We start from the raw sequence: 16,669 nt of genomic DNA on the forward strand, positions 1-16,669 counted from the left end.
TATTCTGTGTTTATTTAGTTTATGCTTCACAATGCTAACAGTAATGTAGGTAGCAGCCACCTTGAAATTAGGTAATTTGCTCAGCCAGCCCTTATACATTTGTATGCCTATATATAGTATTAAGGCACAGATCAATAGCCAAGATACTCAGCTTTCCAGAGACACCCTGCTTTTGCAGAAAGGGAATACCGTTCTCATACCATACTAAATTGAATTTAAAAAATATCTAATAGGGTCCCCAAATATGGGGAGTTTACATTTAAGAGGTTAAGGGCTTGTAAGTAAGCATTTCAGAGTAAGATTGTACCTGTTGTATTCGGCGCATGTGACAAATAAAATAAAATATGATTACTTGGGGACTGTGTGCAGACTTACCACAACCTGTGAAATTATTTAAGCAGTTTGTAAAATGATGCATTTGTTCGGCTGAAAAATGAATGCTTGCAAGTGTCATAAAACATTTCAACATCACTTAACAAAAAATGCTTTTTATTTTCAAAAGACTGTAATTAAATATCCACAAAAGTGAAAATAAATACAGATTTCATTTTCAGTGAATAATTGTCTTGTCCAGTGAGCAACTCAATGACAGCGATTCAATGACATCATTAGTTCACCTGCAAGAAGCATCTTCAACGTTCACCTGACAACCCATTGGATAAGACACATACACTAACCAAGCGTTTCGTACCTGTCAAGAAGGTTGAGATCAGAAGCTTCTTCAATCCCCCAGAAATGGAAAGGCTTTGAGACAAAGACAATCAACTGACAAGATAATGCACATACACTAACCCGGACGTTCTACTTGCCCCACTGAGTTACAGCAAAGTTATCATTTATGCATGGGTCCACGATCCACTCATAGCTCTCACAGCTATCTGACAGTTCTCAGAATACTAAGGAAGAAGTGTGTGATATTGGATTTGGTATCCTTCCCACTCCCAAGTGATTGGGAGTCCCATAGGGTGCCGCATAATTGGCCCAGCGTCGTCCGGGTTTGGCCATCATTGTAAATAAGAATTTGTTCTTAACTGACTTGTCTAGTGAAAAAAAGGTTAAATAAAAATAAACTATTTAAGCTGTCTGCTATGTTGCTGTGTAAATCCACACACTGCAGGGGAATGATGACACATGCTGTGCCAACACATCGTTACAGTCGTTGTCAGTTTTGTAACGTAAATAAAGAGTTTGTCAAATACTCTGAAATACAGTATGTATCATTTTGACACTGCACAGACTCATTTAAATGAGCAATAATGATCCACATCTTAATAAAAGAGTTTTAAGGCAGCAGTGTTCATACTGTATTTTACATTGATTTCAACCACTACAGGTCTTCATCAGCAAGTGAGGATTTCTATGGATAAAAACAAGTGTTAAGTGGGGGGGTGGAGCCTCAATTAGACCCATGTCAAACACTTACAATCACGTACAGTACAACCACATACAGCACAACCACATAGTCAACTGAATGATTCTAGAATAATAATTCCATTCACATTTGGCTACTACAAATAGCCAGTGAAATATGATACGTTTTTTGTTACTTGAGAATAGGAATGACTGAGAATCCACTGCCTGCCGTTGTAAACTTTCTGCACACAAATCAAACACAGTACTGACTATATCTATAAGCATCATCCAAAGGAACGAAATTCTAAGTCGTCCGCATTGTTTCAGGCATCATCCGTTCCAAAGTCTCATCTTGTTCACTGTAAAAAAAAAATAATAATAAAAAAAAAAACTCAAGTAAGATTGGGTTATAAAACAGTACAGTAAAATGCTTACTTGCAAGCTCTTTCCCACAATGCAGTATTAAATATCAGGGTAAGAGAAAAAACGTATGAAGGAAAAAAACAAGAGAATATAAGCTATATACAGGGTCAGTACTATCATTGTAAGCTATATACAGGGTCAGTACCATCATTGTAAGCTATATACAGGGTCAGTACCATTATTGTAAGCTATATACAGGGTCAGTACTATCATTGTAAGCTATATACAGGGTCAGTACCATCATTGTAAGCTATATACAGGGTCAGTACCATCATTGTAAGCTATATAAAGGTTCAGTACCATCACTGTTGATAGTAAGTCTATCATACAGTTCAGTGTGTAGATGTGTATTCTGACCTCATCACAGGTCTCTCCCTAGACAGGTGTCGTTGGACGGTCAGTCTGTGTCCCAGGAAGCAGCCTCTGAGGAACTCCGCCCACCCATCCCAGGTGTCCAACCGTAGAGTAGCCCCTGGGAGACAGAGACACATGCAGGTTGTCCTCCTGGTTGACATGAACCAAGAATGTGTTCCATACAGTCCATTTGTCTCTGTGTTACATCCATAAGGTGTTGAGCCAGAAAACCATTGATCTACTGCACAAGGAAGGCCATACCCAGGTCAATGGCGTAGTCGTGCAGCCGGTTGCAGTCGTAGAGTTGCAGGCCGGTGGGAGAGCTCAGTCTGAAGGAGCTGACGGGAAGCCCACACTGCTGGGACACCAGGGTCATGAGCCTGGCCACAGACGTACTCAGGAGAAACACAGTGCCCAAGACTGAGAGGGTCTCCCCCGTCACGGCACTGAACACACGCACCACCGGCTCCCGCTGAAGTATAAGACCATGGACATACAGTAAATTCACTTGTTTTACATAAATACCTATGTTGTGTTTTATACACCGAGTAAACAAAACATTATGAACACCTGTTCTTTCCATGACAAAGACTGACCAGGTGAATCCAGGTGAAAGCTATGATCCCTTCATGATGTCACTTGTTAAATCCACTTCAGTGTAGATGAAGGGGAGCGGACAGGTTAAAGAAGGATTTTTAAGCCTTGAGACAATTGAGGCATGGATTGTGTATGTGTGCCATTCAGAGGGTGAATGGGCAAGACAAAATATTTAAGTGCCTTTGAATGGGGTAGTAGGTGCCAGGTGCACCGGTTTGTGTCAAGAACTGCAATGCTGCTGGGGTTTTTCACACTCAACAGTTTCCTGTGTGTATCATGAATGGTCCACCACCCAAAGAACATCCAGCCGACCTGGCACAACTGTTGGAAGCATTGGAGTCAACATGGGCCAGCATCCCTGGGGAACGCTTTCAAACACCTTGTAGAGTCCATGCCCCAACGAATTGAGGCTGTTCAGATGGCAAAAGGCGGGGTGCAACTCAATATTAGGAAGGTGTTTCTCATGTTTGGTACACTCAGTATATATAAGTTAGGAGTCATATAATTACAGGGGTAAGATGAAGTGGCTCCTTTGCACTGATCTTAGGTCTGGTTTGTGTTTGTACTGCTAATGGTAAAGGTTAGGATTTGGTGAGAGTAAACTGATCCTCGATCTGTGCCCAAGGGCAATTTCTATCCAGAGACAAATCAAAGGTCCATGCTATTTCAATGTATAATCTACCACCATCTCGTGGCTCAAATTTGTAACAACATTTTATAATTCATGTGCTGTACTGAGTTTTGTTCTATCACATTGAACACTAATCTGGGTGCAGATTAAATTGTTAACAGAAATATTATGAATATGTATTTCAATGAACCCAAAGGGCCACTTCTTCTCCTACTATACGGCCTGCTGTGCTCTACTGTACTCTGCTGTACTCTGCTGTAGTCTGCTGTACTTTGTCTGCTGTACTCTGCTGCTCTACTGTACTATACACCACTGGGTATACAGACTCTTCAGATACTGTTAGCGAACACCAGACTGAGGTCGAGGCGATTACATGGGGAAAAGGTTTATGACTAAGGGTGTTTGGTACAAAGGCAACACTACATCGGGCCACATTTCAGCTCTATCCCAGGTCAACCATACAATACTATAGATTTCCACTCTAGTCAACCAGCAAGAAGGAGAGACAGACAGAAGGTCTGGCTTTGACTATGTCAATGATGGGATGTGTAAGTAAGGAGTAAGGAACACAAATAAACATTATTCTGATGGTTAAATTTGTACTTAGATACATAACCACTCTCCTCTGTTAGCAAATCTTCCACAGAACTTTGTGGAACAGAGTGAGTTCTGTCCCTGTCTGGCTCTGGACATGTACCCAGGGACCTCTGTACAACAACACTTGTTCTTACACTAACAATCACTCTACCATAACCATGGTCTCAGTATAAAGCAGTGTTCTTACTAACCAATCACTCTACCATAACCATGGTCTCAGTATAAAGCAGTGTCAACTAACCAATCACTCTACCTTAACCATGGTCTCAGTATAAAGCAGTGTCCTTACTAACCAATCACTCTACCATAACCATGGTCTTGGTTGAGCAAGGGCAATATTACTTTAAGTCTCAAGCAGGGTGAACTCAACAAACTATATATGACCATACTATATACCATCCCACTATACAGTGGGGCAAAAAAGTATTTAGTCAGCCACCAATTGTGCAAGTTGTCCCACCTAAAAAGATGAGAGGCCTGTAATTTTCATCATAGGTACACGTCAACTATGACAGACAAAATGAGAAAAAAAATCCAGAAAAATCACATTGTAGGATTTTTAATGAATTTATTTGCAAATTATGGTGGAAAATAAGTATTTGGTCACCTACTAACAAGCAAGATTTCTGGCTCTCACAGACCTGTAACTTCTTCTTTAAGAGGCTCCTCTGTCCTCCACTCGTGACCTGTATTAATGGCACCTGTTTGAATTAACTAAATCACCTAATCATACTATATAACCATACTATATAATCATACTATATAACCATACTATATAATCATACTATATATCACCATAATATATATATCACCATACATCACCATACCATATATCACCACACTATATATATCACCACACTATATATATCACCATGCTATATATCACCACACTATATATCACCATACTATATATATCACCATACAATATATCACCATACCATATATCACCACACTATATACCTGACCCCTCCTGTCTCAGCCTCCAGTATTTATGCTGCAGTAGTTTATGTGTCGGGGGGCTGGGGTCAGTTTGTTATATCTGGAGTACTTCTCCTGTCCAATTCGGTGTCCTGTGTGAATCTAAGTGTGCGTTCTCTAATTCTCTCCTTCTCTCTCTCTCGGAGGACCTGAGCCCTTGGACCATGCCCCAGGACTACCGGACATGATGACTCCTTGCTGTCCCCAGTCCACCTGGCCGCGCTGCTGCTCCAGTTTCAACTGTTCTGCTTTATTATTATTCGACCATGCTGGTCATTTATGAACATTTGAACATCTTGGCCATGTTCTGTTATAATCTCTACCCGGCACAGCCAGAAGAGGACTGGCCACCCCACATAGCCTGGTTCCTCTCTAGGTTTCTTCCTAGGTTTTGGCCTTTCTAGGGAGTTTTTCCTAACCACCATGCTTCTACACCTGCATTGCTTGCTGTTTGGGGTTTTAGGCTGGGTTTCTGTACAGCACTTTGAGATATCAGCTGATGTACAAAGGGCTATATAAATAAATTTGATTTGATTTGATCACCACACTATATATATCACCATACTATATATATCACCACACTATATATAACCATACCATATATCAACACACTATATAACCATACTTTATATCACAACACTATATATCACCACACTATATATATCACCACACTATATCTATCACCATACTATATATATCACCACACTATATTTATCACCATACTATATATATCACCATACTATATATCACCATACTATATATCACCACACTATATATCATATCACCACACAACACTATATTTATCACCATACTATATATCACCACACTATATATCACCACACTATATATATCATATCACACTATATATAACTATATATATCACCATACTATATATCACCACACTATATATCACCACACTATATATCACCACACTATATATATACCATATATATATATCACCACACTATATATATATATATATATCACCATACTATATATATCACCACACTATATATATCATATATCACCACACTATATATAACCATACTATATAACCATACTTTATATCATCATATATCACCACACTATATATATCACCACACAATATATATCACCATACTATATATATCACCACATATTTATATCACCATACTATATATCACCACACTATATATCACCACACTATATATCACCACACTATATATCACCACACTATATATATCACCATATAATATATCACCATACTATATCACCACACTATATATCACCATACTATATATATCACCACACTATATATATCACCACACTATATATATCACCACACTATATATATCACCATACTATATATCACCACACTATATATATCACCACACAATATTTATCACCATACTATATATATCACCACACTATATATCACCACACTATATATATATCACCACACTATATATATCACCATACTATATATATCACCACACTATATATCACCACACTATATATCACCACACTATATATATCACCATACCATACTATATCACCACACTATATATATCACCACACTATATATATCCCCATACTATATATCACCACACTATATATATCACCACAGTATATATATCACCACACTATATATATCACCACACTATATATCACCACACTATATATCACCACACTATATATATCAACATACTATATATATCACCACACTATATATCACCACACTATATATATCACCATACTATATATATCACCACACTATATATATCACCACATAATATATCACCATACTATATATCATCACACTATATATCACCACACTATATATATATATATATATATCACCACACTATATATATCACCACACTATATATCACCATACTATATATCACCACACTATATATCACCATACTATATAATCCATATATCACAAATCATATATCAAGATATAATATATCACCATACTATATATATCACCATACTATATATATCACCATACTATATATCACCACACTATTTCACCATACTATATATCACCATACAATATATCACAATACTATATAACCATACTTTATATCACCACACTACATATCACCACACTATATATCACCATACTAAATATCACCATACTATATATCACCATACTATATAACCATACTTTATATCACAACACTATATATCACCATACTTTATATCACCACACTATATATATCACCATACTATATATATCACCATACTATATATCACCACACTATTTCACCATACTATATATCACCATACTATATATCACCATACTTTATATCACAACACTATATATATCACCACACTACATATCACCACACTATATATCACCATACTATATATCACCATACTATATATCACCATACTTTATATCACAACACTATATATATCACCATACTATATAACCATACTTTATATCACAACACTACACCATATAATATATCAACATACTATATATCACCACACTATATATATACTATATCACAACACTATATATCACCACACTATATATCACCACATATATATACCATACTATATATCACCACACTATATATATCAACATACTATTATCACCACACTATATATCACCACACTATATATCACCACACTATATATATCACCACACTATATATATCACCACAGTATATATATCACCACACTATATATATCACCACACTATATATAACCATACTATATATATAACCATACTATATATCACCACACTATATATCACCACACTATATATATCACCACACTATATATATCACCATACTATATATATCACCACACTATATATATATATATATATCACCATACTATATATATCACCACACTATATATATATATATATATCACCACACTATATATCACCACACTATATATAACCATACTATATATCCATACTTTATATCATATATATCACACACTATATATATCACCACACTATATATATCACCATACTATATATCACCACACTATATATATCACCATACTATATATCACCACACTATATATCACCACACTATATATCACCACACTATATATCACCATACTATATATATCACCATACTATATATATCACCATACTATATATATCACCACACTATATATATCACCACACTATATATATCACCACACTATATATATCACCATACTATATATCACCACACTATATATATCACCACACTATATATCACCATACTATATATATCACCACACTATATATCACCACACTATATATATCACCATACTATATATATCACCACACTATATATATCAACATACTATATATATCACCACACTATATATCACCACACTATATATCACCACACTATATATATCACCACACTATATATCACCATACTATATATCACCACACTATATATATCACCACACTATATATATCACCATACTATATATCACCACACTATATATATCACCACAGTATATATATCACCACACTATATATATCACCACACTATATATCACCACACTATATATCACCACACTATATATATCACCATACTATATATATCACCATACTATATATCACCATACTATATATCACCATACTATATATATCACCACACTATATATATCACCATACTATATATCACCACACTATATATATCACCATACAGTATATATATCACCATACTATATATCACCATACTATATATCACCACACTATATATCACCATATATATCACCATACTATATATCATCACACTATATATCACCACACTATATATATATATATATATATCACCACACTATATATATCACCACACTATATATCACCATACTATATATCACCACACTATATATCACCATACTATATAACCATACTTTATATCACAACACGATATATCACCATATAATATATCACCATACTATATATATCACCATACTATATATATCACCATACTATATATCACCACACTATATATCACCATACTATATATATATACCATACAATATATCACAATACTATATATCATATCACACACTACATATCACCACACTATATATCACCATACTAAATATCACCATACTATATATCACCATACTATATAACCATACTTTATATCACAACACTATATATCACCATATAATATATCACCATACTATATATCACCACACTATATATATCACCATACTATATATATCACCATACTATATATCACCACACTATTTCACCATACTATATATCACCATACTATATATCACCATATTATATCACAACACTATATATCACCACACTACATATCACCACACTATATATCACCATACTATATATCACCATACTATATATCACCATACTTTATATCACAACACTATATATATCACCATACTATATAACCATACTTTATATCACAACACTATATCACCATATAATATATCAACATACTATATATCACCACACTATATATCACCATACTATATCACAACACTATATATCACCACACTATATATCACCACTATATATATATATATATATATATATCACCACACTATATATATCAACATACTATATATCACCACACTATATATCACCACACTATATATCACCACACTATATATATCACCACACTATATATATCACCACAGTATATATATCACCACACTATATATATCACCACACTATATATCACCACACTATATATCACCACACTATATATCACCATACTATATATCACCATACTATATATCACCACACTATATATCACCATATATATATCACCATATATATATATATATATATCACCACACTATATATATACCATATATATATATCACCATATATATATCACCACACTATATATCACCATACTATATATCACCATACTATATATCACCATACTATATATCACCACACTATATATCACCATACTATATAACCATACTTTATATCACAACACTATATATCACCATATAATATATCACCATACTATATATCACCACACTACATATATCACCATACTATATATATCACCATACTATATATCACCACACTATTTCACCATACTATATATCACCATACTATATATCACCATACTATATAACCATACTTTATATCACACTATATATCACCATATAATATATCACCATACTATATATCACCACACTATATATTTCACCATACTATATAACCATACTATATATCACCATACTATATATCACCATACTATATATCACCATACTATATATCACCATACTATATCACAACACTATATATCACCACACTATATCTGAAACACTTTATGTTAATGATAGTATGAAGCTGTTTCAAGCAATAGCCAGCTCACTTTGATATGCATTTTCAAGCACGGGTAGAAACAGCTAGGTGTTCGGCTGGTACCTTCAGCAGGCAGCAGATGGCACTGCTAGGGGTGATGCCAACGTCTGTCAGGACCCAGCTGTCCCGAAGGATGGCAACAGCATAGCTCAGCTCCAGGAAGTGCCTCACCTGCTTGTCGTCTGACAGTTGCACGTGGAAGTAATCCTGCCAGAGGAAGAAGATTGGAAACACAAGGAGCCGTAATTGAGTGTCCCATACAATCAGAGTGAGAGGGCTCAACACTGATGGAGCCGTAATGGAGGGTGTCCCACACAGACACCCATTATGGAGGGTGTTCCACCCAGACAGATGTCAATGTTTACCATTCAATAATTGTAAAAGTGTCCAATTGTGTACAATTAAGAAATAAGGCCCAAGGAGGTGTGGCCAATATACCACGGCCACGGGCTGTTCTTAGGCACAACGCAACGCGGAGCTATATTGGCCATATACCACAAACCCCCAAGGTGACGTATTTCTTTTCCAATTTAGTGGTATCCAATTGGTAGTTACAGTCTTGTCCCATTGCTACAACTCGGGAGAGGCGAGAGCCAAGAGCCGTGCGTCCTCCGAAACCCATCCCAGCCAAGCCAAGCCACACTGCTTCACGACACCACTAGTAACTGAAAGGTTGCAAGTTCAAATCCCTGAACTGACAAGCTACAAATCTGTCGTTCTGCCCTTGAACAGGCAGTTAACCCACTGTTCCTAGGCCTTTATTGAAAATAAGAATTTGTTCTTAACTGACTTGCCTTGTAAAATAAAAATTTGAAGCAGAGCTAAATTTGGAAATTGGGAGGTGCCAGAACAAAGAGTGGGTGCAAGAGGGGGGGGTTCTGTGGTAACAGAACTCATGAGAAAAAAGATCACCTATTATAATAGAGCATTGAACGCATATCATCACAATTGGGTAGAGCCACTTATAGAAGGTGCACATGTAACAGATGTATATGTTCTCTCCATGCGTTGTGTTTTCTCAATATAAATCACTTCGGCCAGTGGTCCCAGTTGAGCATTTATTTCTGTTGTTAAATGGGAAACAGCACGTTAGTTGTGCAGGGCTTAACGGTATTGATGGCTGTCGATGGCAAAATCTGTAGCATGAAGACAACTGTGTTAGCAGTGGCTTATGTGACCATTACATCGGTGTATGCTAGCTAACACACTTATTTACAGCAATCATATGCCAAAGCACATCCCAGAAAGCCCGTCAATCCCTAACAGGTACCATATACCCACACATGTATAAATCAGTAACGTACAGCAAACTTGTACACATTGTAAAATAGAAAACAGTATTCATAACCTGACCTACCCCTTGCATCACATTTTCATACTGGGGAGACCTGTCGTTCGCGATCTCCCCCTATCTGCAAGCGGGGCCAATCACAACACACCTTATTGTCATCAGAGTTGAACTAACCAATAACAATGCTTGAACATTAAATACACAAAGAATAGCCTACAGGCAAGTGGAAAGAGGCAAGTGGAAACATAACCAACCCTGTTACACACACATGGGGAACAGTTTTAGTAGCCTTGGGTCCGGGAAAGTGTTGGCCTTTTTAAAACCGCATTTCGTGCAATTCTACATAATTTTACATGACTGGAGACTTTGGCATCATCTTTTTTTAATCCGCACAAATGATCGAAATGGCAGGCTACTTTGACACTGACAAACTTAGTATCTGAGATCAATAAAAACGACCTTGTCTTGAATCCATCAATAGCCTATAGGCCTAGGTTTGTGGAGAAACATATAGTAGGCTACAATATGAGGAGGAAATTAGTCCTAAAAATGCTTTCCAGTTTCACTGACTCACCCAATGATGCGCAGCTCACTGGCTGGAGATTGTCGATGCGCTCGTGTCAAAAGCCTATCTCTCCCTTTCTCTGTTTTGTAAAACAATGTTTGGGAGTTGATCAAATATTTTGGTAGTCTACAGCATAGTATTGTCTTTTCAGCAAGAGTCATTGCTTTTCAACCTGTGTTTTCCCTCGATTGTATTTCAAATATTGCAAAAGGCCTGTTTTTTCACTGACAGATTTGCCTCACGTTCCCGACTGTAGGCTATTCTTTGTTATTGGGCTACAATCCGCAGCTCGGCTATTTAAAAAATAAGCTATTGGTCCTCTGTAGCTAAATTATAGGGCTTCTTATGACGTATTGGGCTATTATGAATGATATAATTTATTTCTGAACAGACAGCAGTAATTCCGTAACTTTAGAAAATTCCTCCAGAACCCTTCATGCAGCTATGATTCTATAAGGAAACAAATGATGAAGTGCAACTCTGGAGAGATGAGGGGGCAGGATAATTGACGAAGAGGCAACTCGAATGAACTTTGACCGTTTTTATTATAATTGTTACATAGCAAAAAGTGAAAATGATTTTTCATGGCACGAGAGGTACCGGATTCGGCCAAATAGGTTCCGGAACAAAACAGTCCAGAACGAAACGGTGCCGGATCCTGTTCTGGCATGATCCTGCTTAAATTAAGCACTGATTTGAAGTACCCAGGCCTCTTCCTGCTGAGTATAAAGATTATTAAACGAGATTCAGTGGGCTTGTCATTCACAGTACTGATGAAAAATCAAGGACAGTTGATCTAAATGTGGATATACGAGGCCATCTAGTGGTCACCGGATTATTTTTTAAATTCATGCAAACAATCTTTGCACAAGCATGCGATGCCATATATTTGACGCAGGTATTTATTTTTCAACATGTATTGTCATTGACTGGAACAAAATATAATTGTATGAGCTATGCCTCTGTGTCCCGGCGTTGTTGCACCCCTCTACTATCTGGCTTGGTGGGGCGATCTCGTTCTGCATGCCTGCTTCACTTATATTCAATGTGTCGTCATGCATTTGTGCATGCACGCTGTTAACGGTCATACCCGTCTTGCTAGCTAATTTAGCTAGCTCATCAACCAGTATTTTATTCGCTTTTTCTGCACGATAGCACTTATTAAAGCCTTGAAACTCATGGGGACCTCACTGTTACCACGGGTCATCGAGCTAGCCCTTATTTGGCAGCAGGGTTGCATCGGTTTCCACTGGATGTGACAGCTTGTTAGGCTGGCTAGCTAGGTAGCTAATTCGCTAACGCGAACTGTTTATCATGAAGCAGCCTATGCTGACTAGCGTCGCTTGCAACTAGCTAACATGGATAAAGTCTAGTCTTGGGTCCAGAAAATCAAACAAATGGTACTAAACTGATGACAAAATCATGTTTCGAAATTGTAGTAGCTATTTATGTTTTTTTTTTTTTTTTTGCTTAATGACATTGCGAATATCATCATTTTTGTCATTTAACTACCGGTATGTATTTAATCCGGTAAAGTATTAATCGCAAATTCCAGCACTAACGGATACCGGGAAATAGAAATAAGAGAACCGATCACGAATGCGGAGCCACGCCCTAAAATAACATGTGACCACAAGGCGTTTGTGACACATTCATGCGTTCCAATGTTGTCATAATTGTCTGTAGGTTTTAAATTGCTTATGAGCTTGGCTTCCCTTCAGAAAGTAGCTGATCCTTGTACTCTACAGCTGTATTTTCATACAGTTACTAATAATACTAGCAACAAAACAGATTTCATTCCTTAAAATTATTTTACCAGATGGAAGAAAATAATAAGGTAGGCTTAAACTGTAATAAGATATACCTTAAAGACCGCTTGTGTTTAATTTTTTATTTATTTATTTCACCTTTATTTAACCAGGTAGGCAAGTTGAGAACAAGTTCTCATTTACAATTGCGACCTGGCCAGGATAAAGCAAAGCAGTTCGACACATACAACGACACAGAGTTACACATGGAGTAAAACAAACATACAGTCAATAATACAGTATAAACAAGTCTATATACGATGTGAGCAAATGAGGTGAGATAAGGGAGGTAAAGGCAAAAAAAGGCCATGGTGGCAAAGTAAATACATTATTGCAAGTAAAACACTGGAATGGTAGATTTGCAATGGAGAAAAGTGCAAAGTAGAAATAAAAATAATGGGGTGCAAAGGAGCAAAATTAATTAAATTAAATACAGTAGGGAAAGAGGTAGTTGTTTGGGCTAAAATATAGGTGGGCTATGTACAGGTGCAGTAATCTGAGCTGCTCTGTCAGTTGGTGCTTAAAGCTAGTGAGGGAGATAAGTGTTTCCAGTTTCAGAGATTTTTGTAGTTCGTTCCAGTCATTGGCAGCAGAGAACTGGAAGGAGAGGCGGCCAAAGAAAGAATTGGTTTTGGGGGTGACAATAGAGATATACCTGCTGGAGTGTGTGCTACAGGTGGGAGATGCTATGGTGACCAGCGAGCTGAGATAAGGGGGGACTTTACCTAGCAGGGTCTTGTAGATGACATGGAGCCAGTGGGTTTGGCGACGAGTATGAAGCAAGGGCCAGCCTTGGTTTGGTGACAAAACGGATTGCACTGTGATAGACTGCATCCAATTTGTTGAGCAGGGTATTGGAGGCCATTTTGTAAATGACATCGCCAAAGTCGAGGATTGGTAGGATGGTCAGTTTTACAAGGGTATGTTTGGCAGCATGAGTGAAGGATGCTTTGTTGCGAAATAGGAAGCCAATTCGAGATTTAACTTTGGATTGGAGATATTTGATATGGGTCTGGAAGGAGAGTTTACAGTCTAACCAGACACCTACGTATTTAATCCTGAATCCAGTTGCCCCTCTTGTACTGGGATAAAACAATAGGCAAGCCATGAACCTTATGGAGGAGTGCATGTGTTTTGCAGACACACCTGGGTTCTAGACTGGCTGAGGTAAATATTTTAGGAAAGCCTGGGTTTTTAAATCCCGGTGAAAGCAGATATGTCAAAGTTTGTCAATGTCATGTTGCCCTTCCATTTAGATGAAACTAGCGAAAAGGATCATTTTGCTTCTCTTAATCCACATTTTCTAGCAAAAAAAACATGTTCATGCTTTAGGGCTGGTGGGCTGCATATATATTGGTAAAAAATAAGGTGTGTGTGTGTGGGGGGAAGGGAGGGGCGTAGTGGATATAATGGGGTATAGGCCTAACTGTTGTTTTGAGGGTGAAATTTCAACCACAGGATATCATCATTGTAAACAAAATTCAGCAGAGCCAAACCTTGTTATAAAATAGGTTGAATTTGTACCTTTGAAAACATGTCAGATTTTCAACATTATATACACATTTAGAAAAAAACAATAGGCAGCACCTCAGCCCGGGATCGAACCCCATCCAGAGTTTTAACTACACCCAGCCCTGCTTAGCTTTAATATGTCACTGACTACTACCAATATGCTATTGTGAGAATTATTATTGAGAGATCTCTTAATGACAAAATATATTCAGTGTTAATATCGAAGTCATTCTAAGGGGTAGGTTTGACAAAGCAAATGAGTGAGTGAGTCTTTGACATGAAGACAGTGGTTAGATTCTGCTCTGCCATTGGGACTGCTCTGATGTTTCCATTCTCTCCTGGTTATGACCATAGAGCCTTGTCCCAGTCTCGAGACCTGCCTGTCTGTGTGGTGGATGACCACCTGACCTCTGAAGCTGTCAATGACATGGTAAGTTGACCTTGTCATTTCATATTACAACATTAATCCAATAAAAAGTTATAGTGATGCTATCATTGGCAATGTTGACGTACCACAACCATCTCTGTTGTGTTGCAGTTGTTTAATTGGCCCAACGTTGCCAATGCTCCTCCACTCTCTAACGGTTCATAAGTTCTTTCAGTATGATATTTGTCGTATATTAAGTTTGATATTAAGTTTGATTATTTGCAATATAATTACATTTCTACCAGGAACAGAGCAATTCTACCAGGAGCAGAGCAACCTCAGTGATGGAAACCACAGAAGAGGGGAAGCTCAACAATGTGGAACATCAGACACTTATGGACTTCCTTCAAAACCTAACTGAGAAGTATGTTCTGTTTTCTTTGGTACTATCACACCTTCAAGGAAATAGGATCAAATTAGAAACGGATTAATCGGAAAAAAATGTTCAGTGCTAGAAAAGTTGTCACATTGCAATTTTGCCAAAACAACTGACACAAAGCAAGTATAACTTCACGATCAGGCAAATAATTAAATAAAAACTATTCTGCCACGCATCCTGATATGACAACATTTATAACAATATTGTTTTCAGGCAATGGAGGGGGATTCGTGAGGGCATGTTTGACCCGGTAAGATCATGTTACTGACAATTTAATTAGATTACCATGAAAACTCTGCCTAATGTTTAACCTTGTTCATAAGCTTTTGAAAGACGCACTATGCAACATTTTAAAACACTTCTTCTGTTTCTGGAATACAGCTGACAAAACAACAGCTTGCCGGCTTGTGTCTGAGGATTGTCCAGTTTTTATCGGACAA

At 37.1% G+C, this 16,669-nt stretch overlaps 1 protein-coding gene across 1 annotated transcript; it reads right to left on the reverse strand.

Annotated features, from left to right (window-relative positions):
- Positions 1–542: 542 nt before the first annotated feature.
- On the reverse strand, positions 543–10,815 carry LOC135529139 (protein ANKUB1-like). Its single transcript, XM_064958016.1, has 5 exons — positions 10,750–10,815; positions 10,311–10,454; positions 2,392–2,602; positions 2,134–2,248; positions 543–1,712 (listed from the first exon to the last, which is right to left on the reverse strand). The coding sequence occupies exons 1-5, from the start codon at positions 10,813–10,815 to the stop codon at positions 1,658–1,660; spliced, it is 591 nt and encodes a 196-aa protein (XP_064814088.1). The 3' UTR covers positions 543–1,657.
- Between the last annotated feature and the right edge of the window lie 5,854 nt (positions 10,816–16,669).

Source organism: Oncorhynchus masou, unplaced genomic scaffold (genome assembly GCF_036934945.1).
Source record: "Oncorhynchus masou masou isolate Uvic2021 unplaced genomic scaffold, UVic_Omas_1.1 unplaced_scaffold_1104, whole genome shotgun sequence".
Taxonomy (NCBI): domain Eukaryota; kingdom Metazoa; phylum Chordata; class Actinopteri; order Salmoniformes; family Salmonidae; genus Oncorhynchus; species Oncorhynchus masou.

What these genes read in the sequence shown, in the direction of transcription:
- LOC135529139 (XM_064958016.1), bottom strand. Translation starts at nt 10,815, where the DNA reads ATGGGACAAGACTGTAACTACCAATTGGATACCACTAAATTGGAAAAG. An exon ending in CGACTACGCCATTGACCTGG is followed by an intron (nt 2,249 to 2,391) that starts GTATGGCCTTCC and finishes TCTGTCTCCCAG; the next exon opens with GGGCTACTCTACGGTTGGAC. An exon ending in AGGGAGAGACCTGTGATGAG is followed by an intron (nt 1,713 to 2,133) that starts GTCAGAATACAC and finishes TTTTTTTTACAG; the next exon opens with TGAACAAGATGAGACTTTGG.